The sequence below is a fragment of the Apis dorsata genome, unplaced genomic scaffold (genome assembly GCF_000469605.1).
Source record: "Apis dorsata unplaced genomic scaffold, Apis dorsata 1.3 scaffold_97, whole genome shotgun sequence".
NCBI lineage: Eukaryota > Metazoa > Arthropoda > Insecta > Hymenoptera > Apidae > Apis > Apis dorsata.
This window is the reverse complement of record NW_006263395.1, coordinates 516,792-528,559: the sequence shown is the minus strand read 5'-3', so window position 1 is coordinate 528,559 and position 11,768 is coordinate 516,792. Positions and strand designations below refer to the sequence as shown.

Sequence of the window (11,768 nt, the reverse complement as noted above, 5' to 3'; positions counted from 1 at the left end):
TATATGTAATATTTTTTTTTTTTTTTTTAAATTTTTTAGGAGCATGCAATTGAAGCTCGTTTGATGCATATTGTACATGCAATTGAGCATAAAGAATGGCCTGTATCTATAAATTTTAGCGCTGGTGATGAATCAGATGTAACTTCAAGTGAAAAAGAATGTTCAGAAGTGATAACTATTACTACAGATCATGGAATATCACGTAATACAACAAGTGGAAATAATATTTCGCAATCTAAAAAACGTAAAAGACATATTGCAATTGATGTAGAAACTGAAAGAGGTAAATTATAATTAATTATATAATATTATAAATAATTAATTAATTATATAATAACAATTCAGTTTATAAATATAATTTCTACTATTCTGTTTTACTATTCTATTTTAATAAATTATAATTTATTTTGATTATATTAAATTCTTTATAAAAAAAAATTTATTAATATTATTTTTTTATTTTAGCTAAACTTCATGCATTATTGAACAGTAGTAACCATACAGTTACACAATCACCTGCAACTTTAAGTAAACCTACTGTATTGTCTGGATCTAATACATGGGAAATAAATGATGAATCACAATCAGAAGAATCGAGACGCTCGACGCCGGTTCAACCACCTCCAGCGCATCAACAAACACGAACACCAAATATACCTTTTGATTTAAAATATACAGTTCCTGGAAAACCGACTGTAATTCCTGGAACTTCTAGTACTTTAACTCCTATAGATTTATCTGCTGGGTGATTTAATTTTTCATTTAATTAGTATTACGTATATATTTAATTGTTTATTCAAATAATATTCAAATTTTAGATATCCAAAAACAAACACGGATAATAATAAAGATATTATGAATGAGGTTCAAGACTTTTCAATGCCAAATAAAAATAAACAAATTAGTAGTAATAAAGGGAAATTAGATAGTATGTTAGATAAATTAATGAAAAGAAAGAATTGTGTATGTATAAGTAGAAATTATTTATTTATTTATTTATATAATATTATATAATATTATATATATTTATGAATAACAATTAAAAATTTATTTTATTATTAGCCTACAGATGAACCAATAATTGGAAAAGAGAAAAAAAGGAGAAAACTTGATGAAATTGTGCTAGGATTAAGTGCAGCAAAAGAACAACAAAGTAGTCACTATCCTGAACATAGTAAAAAAAGTACAATTACACCAAATGTAACTGTTACTCCAACTTCAGCACCAATAGGGCTTCCAAATCCTCCAACAAATACTCAAAAACCATTTTCTATTACTGTGACTTCAATTCCTTCTTCACGAGCACCTTCTTCAAATTCTACTTCTGGATTACCACCTCCATCTTTACATTCACATAAAGATAGCTTTTCTGCTTTACTTGTTCAAGCAGACCAACAAAATCGAGAATTTAAAAAACAGCAACAACATCAACAACAATCTCAACAGCAGCAGCAGCAACAACAACAGCAACAACCAAATTTTAATTCAACCCATTCATCTTCAACAAGTGCTCATAAGAAAAGTTATGAAGCAATGATTGCGGATATTAATAAAGTTGCTGAATATTCTTCTAAAATTGGATCATATTCTCATGAAGCTAAAGTGAATAAATGGTTAGCTGAACAAACTGCTATGTCTGAACAGTTAGGTGCAGAATATTTAAATGCACCTAGACGACGACGACCACGTGTTGATCCATCTTTATTAGATTGGAAAAAATTGACTGGTGAAGAAAATGTTGCTGTGATTAACAGATTAACAGGCAAAAAGGTTTAAATATAAAATTTTATAAAACTTTATAAAAATTATACAACTTTTTCATTATTTATACATTATTATTATTTCATTTTATATTATATATGTATATAATATTTTATAATATGAATGTATCTATATGTATATTTTTATATTTATATTTATATTTATTTTAGGTTACAGGTAGTAAAGCACCGCAATTAAAACGATTAGGTCAATGGTTGATTGAAAATCCAATGTTTGATGTTGATCCAAAATGGGCTGAACTAGTAAAAGAACGTGGAAATCTCCCACATGATTTACAAAAAAGATTATCCGGAAATGATAGAAATTATGTTAATAAGGGCAAGAGCCCAGGAAGACCACCTATGATGCCAAGTCCTACTAGTCAACAATCTGCAAATCAAGCTAATTTAGCAGCTACATCAATGGCTTCAGGTTTAAACTTTCCTTCGCTCGGTAATTTAAATAATTCTCTTTTGTCTGGTCTTTCTCTTGGCAATTTTGATCCGAAGAATAATCCTCTTTTAATGCCATTTGGTGGTTTACCTAATCTGGGTGCATTAAGCGGACTGGGCAATCTCAGTAACTTAAGTAATATGAGTTTAACAAATTCTTTATTCGCAAATCTTGCTGGTCTTGGTTTACCATCTTTAGCAGGTATGGAAGCTGCATTGGGTGCAACAGCAACTAGCACAACAGCTGAAACCAATCCTGTTGTTAGTTCTGTCAGCAGCAAGAATACAGGTTCAACTAATATTACTAGTGCTAGTAAATCATCTCGTAGTAAATTGGATCCTCCTACAAGTAAATCTTCGGTGCCTTCAACTTCATCAGCATCGTCTACAATATCAACAACGACACCATTTCCCTTCTTTTTCCCAAACCCTAGTCTTTTATATACACCATTGGGTTTGGGTGGTTTAAATCCATTTTCAATGCAACCGGGTGGAGTATCATCGGCCTATGAAAGTCTTGCTCAATGTGGGCTATTAAATCCATCCACTTCGAGTGCTTCAACAATTCGTAAATCTACATCTTCTACGAATAATTCGAGGCAACGTGATACAATTACCGAATCAACGACTAAACGAAAAGATGCAGAGAAGAAATCTAGATATACTATCGATCCTACAATAACATTACAGCAATATACGGATATGACTTTACATAATGAAGAAAGACGTAGATTAGAATCAGAAAAACGGGAAACCGTGGAACAGAATGATGTGGCAGATCTTTCTGAAAGACGTACTGAAAGGAAAAACAAAGAACAAGAAATGAAAGAAGCTCTGGAACATTTAAGTAGAACTAGTGCAGAACTTTTAACAAGAAATCTAGAAGATCAACAACGATTGAATGACAAAAGAAGTCGTAATGATCATAATCAAAGTTTAGAACAACAAACATCAAATATGCTTGAGGTAACTCTTGAACCTGTTAATAAGAAGCCAAGAATCGAAATTGAAGTTAACACACGACCTGCAACAACTGCCGTAACAACCACTGTAACTTCAGATATAACAACAATTGAAGAACAAAGCACACGTTCATCAAATACAACAATTAAACAAAGTTCTGTAGAAGAAATTAATGCATATAATGAAACATCTTTGAACACTAATAAAAAAGAAATAGATGAAATAACTGCTGCAGTAACAAGTATTTCAACTACAGTTACAATTGCAGTTGCACCTACTGCCACACCTACATCTACACCTACACATACACCAACGCCTATATGTACGCCTACATCTACGCCTACATCTACACCTATATCTACACCCACACCATTGTCCATAACTACACCTACATCTACAACATCGATGTCAACGGTTTTAGAAGATGCAATTGTATCACAACAAAGTACTACTAATATTAAAAGTGACTCATCGAAGCTTTCATCAGAAATGGAAGAAGATAATAAAGGTACTAAAGGGAAAAAAGCACGAAGTGGAAAACGATTAAGTGTAGAACCTCCTCCAGAACGAAAAAATCTTCGTTCTAGTGCTGGAAGACAAGCGAGAGCAGCGGCAGAACGACAAGCAAGAATGGAAGGTGAACTGCAATCAGATCAACAAGAAACTCACACAAACGAGTGAAGTGAATTTTTTAAGTGAGTTCTAAATAATACTAGTGTTAATGATCAAATCTTCCGTTGTTGCGATTACTTTTCTGCAAATTTCTGCAGTATTCGCATAACGATTCACAAAAAGTTATCGATTCATAAACATTTATATATATATGAATGAATCAATAAAACAATTCTTAATTAAATAGAGCACAAGTGCATTCAAAGAACTTGAAAGAAAGAAAAACATTTGTAGAATTTGATTTTTCCAGTTTATATGGAAATAATGGGACAAATACAAGTAAACCATGTACACATTACCATTGCTATCATTGTGAATGTATAACATTGAAGTTGTTAAGTACGAAGGCTGGCAATAGTATTTTATCATTCGATATATTGTGTGGTAATTAACTTTTAATTATATAACATTACGATAACAAAGTATAATTTTGTTAAATTTATTATTCTTTATGATCTTTATTGGTTTTGACGAGGGACTGTTTTATATAACTGCTATCTCACTATTGCGTAGATGCGCAACATTTGCGGATCATTCAAACATAAGATATAATCATAATGTAGTAAAGTAAATCTAGTAATAACTTAATAAAAAACAATGTAAATATTATATACATTATGCCTAGAAATTATAAGTGATTGTGTACTTGGAGAAATGTATATAACACAGTGTACTTTTAATTACATTAGGTGATACAATAAACAGCTTTTTTTGTTGTTTGCAAATGCCAATATTAGAATCTTTGTTTTGATAATTACGTATACCTCTAATAATGAACAATCTTATAAAAAATAAATTATGAATTATATTAATAGAATCAATGAAGAATGTGCATGGATAATAATATGACCAATGAAAACTTAAAAGTATACAAAACTTCTTAAATATATTTTAGCGAATTGTTTTTAATTATTTTTACCGTGAATTATTGATAAGAAATTTTAAATAAAAATTGTTCATTTTTATATTTTTTTTGGAGTTATATGCTGCCATATACCAATGTTAAGGCACTAAAAGGGATACGCTTATTTATAATTGTATTTCATGGAATAATAGTAGTATAATGTTGAGAAGAATTTAATATATTATTAAATATGTACTTTTTACTTTTTTTTTTACAAATATCAGTTTTAATAATTTAAGAAAATATATTGTACATTGTATAATGGTTTTTCTTGCAAAATATTATTTTTACAGCGGTTGCGATACAATGCGCACGTAAGATTTACCCGATGGTAATGATACAAATTTAATATTGTTATACAACTTCTTTGCTTCTTCATCAGAAACAATAGGCTGAATCATAACTTCTCCACCTATCTAAAAATCATAAAACAAAATTAATTTTTTTTTTTACAGATGTAGTAATAATTAATAAAATAAAATAAATGCAAACCTTCCAATCAACTGGAGTTGCTACTTTATGCTTCTCAGTTAATTGTAGCGATTCAATGACTCGTAAAATTTCACTGTGTTCAAAAATTATGTTAAAAAATATATATAATTAAAAATAAAAATTTTAAACATTTGTGAAATGTAAAAATAAAATTACTCAAAATTTCTTCCAGTAGTAGCAGGATATAAGATTGATAATCGCATTTTTTTAGCAGGGTCAATAATAAATACTGCTCTGGCAGTCATAGGTATACCATTATTATCAACTTCTAAAGGATCTAACATTCCCAACAATGTTGCAAGTTTTCGCGTTTCATCTTCTATTATTGGATAAGGAAATTCTTTATCAGTTACTCCGGCATAAGCTTTTATATCCTGAAAAATAATTTTAAAAATTTAATAATAATATATAATTAGTATATTAATAAATGAAAGATAATTGTAATGGAAAGTATACTTCAATCCATTTACGATGAGAATCGACTGAATTACATGATAGTGCAATAACTTTTACTCCTAATTTTTCAAATTCAGGCATTAATTTTAATACTCGAGCTAATTCAGTTGTACAAACTGGTGTAAAATCATTTGGATGCGAAAATAGAATACCCCATCTGTAAAATTAATTTCATAACTTAAGAAAAATCATCTTAGATTAAAATAATAAAATATTTTTACATGATTTATTATTGAATGATTCGAAATAAGAATATCAAATAATTTGAAATTATATAAAAAATAATTAATGTATTTAAAAATTATGAATGAAAATTAATATAAAAATTTTACAAATTACAATTATAGAGCATATTATATATGTATGTATCGAGAAATTACCGATAATAATAATAAAGGTTATGTTTATAAAGAAAAATTGTCTTACGAATTATCTAGCCAATCGTGAAAGTTAATTGGACCCATTTGACTATCTGCTACAAAATTTGGAAATGTTTCACCTAACAAAACCATAGTAGCGTTTAAAAGATACTTTTAAATTTTATTGTTATTATATTTTCGATATAAAAAATAAAATCACGTTATCACGTTACATATGTATAAAAATTGAATATCACTAATGATTAAATTGTTGTTAAGGTGATCATATAACCATGATTTGAATAATTATATGATTAAAAATATATATGTAAAAATTTATTTTAATCTGATAAAATTATATTATATTTTTAAAATTATATTAAATAAAATTAATTACATAAAAAATTAAAAATATTAAAAAAATATTTGTAAAAATTGCAAAATGTAATAAAAAATTCTTTCATTTTAAAAAAAATTTTTGAATATTTTTATTTTTTTTAATAAATTTTAATATTAGAATTTGAAAATTGTTTTAAAATTAATGTAGGTTTCAAAATATAAAAGTTATATATGCATATAAAATTTCGCAGTTTAACATAATAACATAATAATATTGATATCATCAGCTTTTTTGAATAATAAAAATATTAAATTCAAATCTTTTGATTATAAAATTCAAATTGTATTATAATTTAAATCAACTCAAATTTCATAATGAGACCAAGCTCAAAATTTAAAATGAATTTAGATTCATCTATCTTATATTTTGTCTATGATATTGTATTTATTGCAATAGTAGCGACGTGATATGTAATATATGTAAAGCAAATGTTTTATTTGTTAAATTCTATGTATTATATTTAAAAATGTATAATCGATTTTATTTAAATTTTGTTACTTTTGTAACTAGATTTTATTCTAATGTTTCTCTTCACAATATACATAAAGTTACAGTTTCACAATTTAGAGTTTCTAAACATATACGAGGTTATTGTAAAGAAAGTCCAAATAAAAAGGTATTTGAATATTATGACAAATTAAATACAGAAAAATTAAAAATGCTTCTAGAAGATCCAAAATATAAAGCTATTTATGATAAATTTAATTTAGAATTGGAATACATAAAGTATAATACAGGAAGAGTACCTAAAACATTAACATCAACTAACTGGTTACATTTACTAAATTCATCAACAAAAACAAAAAAAAGGTTTAATTTAATATTAATTTGAAAATAAAAATTATTTAAAAATTTATTTTTATTTTAATTTTAATTTATATCATAAATATTTAGATCTTATATAGAATTTCTTTGGAAATTAGAACAAAAACAAAAATATCAACTACAAAAAAAATTAGAATTAAAAAAAGAGAAAAAATTAGAAATTAAAAAGGATAATAAATATTCATTAGGCAATTCATTATTTTTGCGCATATCTGACAAAAAAATAAGTGAGTTTTATAATAGCAGGCTGATAAGTGCTATTTTACATGAACCAATAATAATATATGATCTTGGATATGATGAATGTATGGAACCATTTGAACAAGAAAATTGTGCAAAACAATTATTATTATCTTTCTCAACAAATCGAATGCATGAGGAACCTTTTAATCTTTATTTTTGTAATGTGAACAATAATAGTGTCATTATGCAAAAATTGCATAAATTTTTACCACATATATATGAACCATATTTTCCATTAAATATTACTTCAAAATCCTACTTAGAAATATTTAATAAAAAGCAATTAGTATATCTTACTCCTAATGCTCAAACAAGTCTAAAAAATTTTGATCCTAATCTAATATATATAATTGGTGGAATAGTAGATAAGGTAACTAATATTATATTTCTATAGATATCATTTTAATTTATGCTACAAATTAAAAATTTATATTATAAATAAAAATTTGTCATAAAAATAGCATATTTTAATTTGTGTAAATAATTTATAACTATTAATTTAAATTTAATATAAATAAAGAAAGTATATATAAAAAAATATAGAAAATATATATATAAAAAAAGTTTTATGAATTATTATAAAATAATAATGACATTAAAAAACATTTTTTATTTATTGTATATATTTAAGAATTAATATATGTAAGTATCTGAATATTTTCAGAGAGAGTGTAAACCATATTCATTTCAAAAAGCTAACAAAGAAGGTATTAAAACGATGAAGTTACCCTTGAATGAAGTATTAAAATGGGGAACAGGATCTTCAAAAAATCTTCCTATCAATCAAGTTATTTCTATCATGTTAGAATTAAAACGGACTAACAATTGGAACATGGCATTACGTCCTATACCTAAACGAAAATTAAGGGAAAAAAGAACAGAGCAACAAACAAAAAAAGAAATAATGATATTAAAATATTTAAAATAAAGATTCTAGAATTTAAAATAATGTGAATTATAAATTAAAATTAAATAAATATTATTATATATTTTAATTTTAATATAATTTCAAATTAATTTCTAAATTAATTATATTATAATTATAATAAAACAATAATATTTTAGAATTAATTTAAAATAAAAATTTTGATTTATTGTTTTAAAAAAATATTTTTTTATTAATAAAAGTTTAAAAAAGTAAATAAAAAAAAATTATAATTATTAATTATTATATTTAAAATGTGAATATCAAAATAATGTAAATAAAATTTATTTATAATACTTATAATACTTATATATTATATATTTATAATATTATTTATAATATTTTATAAATTTTATATTAAAAATAATATAAAAAATACATCACATCTATTATTATATCTATTATTATATTATTATATATCTACATTGATTAATATATTTTTTTGTTTTTAATATTTTTAATATTTTCAATCTTTTAATTGACTTTTACAATCTTTTAATATACTATTTTTTTAATTACATAAATATAATATATCAAGTACAATTATTCTATTGTTTACAATAATAATATTATGAAATATAAGAAAAATATAAGTATCCTTTTGTAAAAATGTATGACGCAAAATAAATTGATAATTAATATTTATTTTATATTTTTTGTTTATTTACAAAAAATTCAATACTAAAATAATAATTTATAAAATATATCAATATGTAATAAATATTGTTTCTAGTATTTTTTAAATACGAAAAATATTAATGCATGAATACATGCATAGTTAGTGTGTTCAAAAAAGTACATATATTATACATTTTTTGTACTAAAACAAGAGTAAAAGATAATAAAATTTTCTTTTCTCGTATTATTAAATCTTATTTATAACTTTTAAATGTTCATAAAACTTGTTATGTAGATCATATGTGTAATTATAAAAATAGTAAATCTTAGAGTGATTAACCTACATTAATTGAACTTTAAAGTTAAAACTTTTTGATTAATTGTGAATGACATGATATCTCATGACGAGATAAACGTTGAAGTAGTACCGATAAATGGAGAAAGAATTGAAGGAAAAGAAGAAACTGTTATTTTTGTTGAACAGTTTGTTAAAGATGTGTGTGACTTTAGTTCGCAATATGGAAGTAACATTAGTATTTCATATACAGCCTATAATATTGCTGGAAATCCAAGTAAATTTCCTGATTATGGTGATTTTCCACAAGCTTTCGTTATGGTATGTTAATTTTTTAAGTCAAAATTACTAGATCAAATAATTATAAATAAATACTAAAAAAAAACAATTAAGGATGTTAAATTATTTCTCATAAAATAAAATAATTTTGTAAGTTATTAATAATTTTTCAAAATTATTAATAATATTTTAGTAATTTTACAATAATAATTTGTTTAGAAATATAATTAAAATTACTGAAAGTTGAGAAAAGCATAAAATAATATTAAATTTAAAAATTTTGGATATTGTCATATTAAATATTTTTTGAATCTTTAAAATAAAATATTGTAATTAATAAAATAATTTCTAATATTTAATAATGATGATAATAATAATGTCTTTTATATAATAATGTCTTTTATATAAATATATAAATATATAATAGTTTATATATATATAAAATATGATGTTCATTATATAAAGTTAATAATAAATGAAATTAATATATTTATAATAATGTTTATATTATATTCAATAATGTTTATATTATGTTCAATAAATTATAATTTTAGAGAACATATGGACAATGGTGGGATAAAGCACCTTCAAGATTAATAGATTATATGCCACAGAACAATATAAATATTACTAGCCAGGATTATATAGGTATATAATATTTAAATTAAAAATTAAATATTAAATCTTTTAATATTTAATATTCATATTATAATATTTCAATCATTTTTCATAATATTTTATATTTTTATTCTTAAAGATATTTTTAACTTATTGGAATATTATACTGATACCATTAATACTTATGATATATGAAAAATGGAAATAAATTAGAATATTTTTTATATTATCAAGATCTAGAATATTATCAAGAGGTATATCCAATTAGAGTATCAATATATGAAACTTACAATCCTGGAAGTGTAATTGGGATTTGGGCACAAAATTCCGAAGGCAAGTGGTATCAATTATGGAATGGATTTCCTCAAGTTGTGCCACACAAGCCACGAATATTTTCTCCATATTTACAGCTATGTAATTTTAAGACAAAAGTAATAAGACTAGAATTTAATCATACTTTATTAGACTATTATACAGAATTAGATGCTGTATTACTTATTGGTACATCAGAATTAATTGTACCTAATAACTTGCACAATCAAAATTTAAATGATCTTTCACAAGAATTGGGGTATCTTAAACAAAGTGACGATGACATTTATAATTTAACACCTGATTATTTAAAAGCAAATCAAGATTTAACAATTCTTAAAAAGACACTTTCTAAACACTGTAAACTTTTTAAAAGGTATATTGATATTAATCATTATTATTTTAATATTTTAATAAATTAATGAATGTGATATATATTTATTAATTATTACAGTAAAGTAATAGATAATGTATCCAAGGGTAAATTAATATCTAAAATAGGTCAACATTATCAATCTGTTCCTCCTATAGAAGAAGCATTTAACAGTTTACAACAATTTTTACAAGAAGATTTTCCAAAACTTATTAGAGATATTCGTCATTCAATACCAGATACTACTGAACAAAATAATTCTCTCCAGAAAAAATTTTTAGTATCTTCAACTGATTTTGAAAATCAATCATATTGCACTTTTTCAATACTTCCGGTAAAATAATTTACTTTATTTTATTATATAAATTTTAAGATATAATTTATATAATTTTATTATATAAATTAATAGAATGATACTTATTATTAATATACTTTTATTTCATATATTTCTATTTTAATATAATTTTATTTATTTTAGGATGAAACTGTATTAAAAATTTTAAAAAATCTAGATTTAAGATCATTATGTTGTTTATGCAGAGTAAATAAACATTTTAATAACATTGCAAGAGATGCTTTATTGTATACAAGTCTTAATTTAAAACCTTATTGGTATTGTTTAGATACAACTGCATTAAACAGTTTAGCACCTAGGTGTCATTATTTGCAACAATTAGATCTTTCATGGTGTGGAAATTATAATATGATTAAGTATCAAGATTTTATATATTTTCTTCGTATATCTGGAACTGTTTTGACACATTTAAGACTAAATTGTTGTCAATTTGTAAATGATTCTATTATTCTTGAAATTTCGAAAA

General features: G+C 23.9%; 4 protein-coding genes across 8 annotated transcripts in view; 3 read left to right on the top strand and 1 right to left on the bottom strand.

Annotated features, from left to right (window-relative positions):
• Positions 1 to 4,290, top strand: part of LOC102671797 (chromodomain-helicase-DNA-binding protein 7) — a 17,632-nt gene extending 13,342 nt beyond the window's left edge. For all 5 annotated transcript variants that reach the window (XM_006611971.2, XM_006611974.2, XM_006611973.2 and 2 more), the window contains 5 exons: positions 40 to 283; positions 466 to 745; positions 819 to 963; positions 1,063 to 1,770; positions 1,932 to 4,290. In XM_006611971.2, the coding sequence (XP_006612034.1) occupies positions 40 to 283; positions 466 to 745; positions 819 to 963; positions 1,063 to 1,770; positions 1,932 to 3,857 (3,303 nt within the window). In that variant the 3' untranslated portion in view covers positions 3,858 to 4,290. The remainder of the gene's footprint in view (positions 1 to 39; positions 284 to 465; positions 746 to 818; positions 964 to 1,062; positions 1,771 to 1,931) is intronic.
• Positions 4,291 to 4,815: 525 nt separating this feature from the next.
• On the bottom strand, positions 4,816 to 6,381 carry LOC102672292 (peroxiredoxin-6). The gene is made up of 5 exons (XM_006611975.2): positions 6,127 to 6,381; positions 5,701 to 5,857; positions 5,401 to 5,618; positions 5,245 to 5,317; positions 4,816 to 5,168 (listed from the first exon to the last, which is right to left on the bottom strand). Exons 1-5 carry the CDS (start codon positions 6,210 to 6,212, stop codon positions 5,040 to 5,042), a joined length of 663 nt encoding a protein of 220 aa, XP_006612038.1. The 5' UTR covers positions 6,213 to 6,381; the 3' UTR covers positions 4,816 to 5,039.
• A 491-nt stretch (positions 6,382 to 6,872) lies between these two features.
• Positions 6,873 to 8,500, top strand: LOC116185097 (mitochondrial ribonuclease P protein 1 homolog). Its single transcript, XM_031508696.1, has 3 exons — positions 6,873 to 7,269; positions 7,354 to 7,897; positions 8,192 to 8,500. The coding sequence occupies exons 1-3, from the start codon at positions 6,926 to 6,928 to the stop codon at positions 8,453 to 8,455; spliced, it is 1,152 nt and encodes a 383-aa protein (XP_031364556.1). The 5' UTR covers positions 6,873 to 6,925; the 3' UTR covers positions 8,456 to 8,500.
• Positions 8,501 to 9,198: 698 nt separating this feature from the next.
• LOC102672435 (F-box/LRR-repeat protein 4) overlaps positions 9,199 to 11,768 on the top strand; it is a 3,766-nt gene continuing 1,196 nt past the window's right edge. Inside the window, exons 1-5 of the mRNA XM_006611976.2 lie at positions 9,199 to 9,686; positions 10,199 to 10,292; positions 10,497 to 10,950; positions 11,029 to 11,281; positions 11,426 to 11,768. Of these exons, the coding sequence (XP_006612039.1) occupies positions 9,462 to 9,686; positions 10,199 to 10,292; positions 10,497 to 10,950; positions 11,029 to 11,281; positions 11,426 to 11,768 (1,369 nt within the window). The 5' untranslated portion in view covers positions 9,199 to 9,461. The remainder of the gene's footprint in view (positions 9,687 to 10,198; positions 10,293 to 10,496; positions 10,951 to 11,028; positions 11,282 to 11,425) is intronic.

What these genes read in the sequence shown, in the direction of transcription:
- LOC116185097 (XM_031508696.1), top strand. Translation starts at nt 6,926, where the DNA reads ATGTATAATCGATTTTATTTAAATTTTGTTACTTTTGTAACTAGATTT. An exon ending in TCAACAAAAACAAAAAAAAG is followed by an intron (nt 7,270 to 7,353) that starts GTTTAATTTAAT and finishes ATAAATATTTAG; the next exon opens with ATCTTATATAGAATTTCTTT. An exon ending in TTGGTGGAATAGTAGATAAG is followed by an intron (nt 7,898 to 8,191) that starts GTAACTAATATT and finishes GAATATTTTCAG; the next exon opens with AGAGAGTGTAAACCATATTC.
- LOC102672292 (XM_006611975.2), bottom strand. Translation starts at nt 6,212, where the DNA reads ATGGTTTTGTTAGGTGAAACATTTCCAAATTTTGTAGCAGATAGTCAA. An exon ending in CACGATTGGCTAGATAATTC is followed by an intron (nt 5,858 to 6,126) that starts GTAAGACAATTT and finishes TTAATTTTACAG; the next exon opens with ATGGGGTATTCTATTTTCGC. An exon ending in CAACTCCAGTTGATTGGAAG is followed by an intron (nt 5,169 to 5,244) that starts GTTTGCATTTAT and finishes TATGATTTTTAG; the next exon opens with ATAGGTGGAGAAGTTATGAT.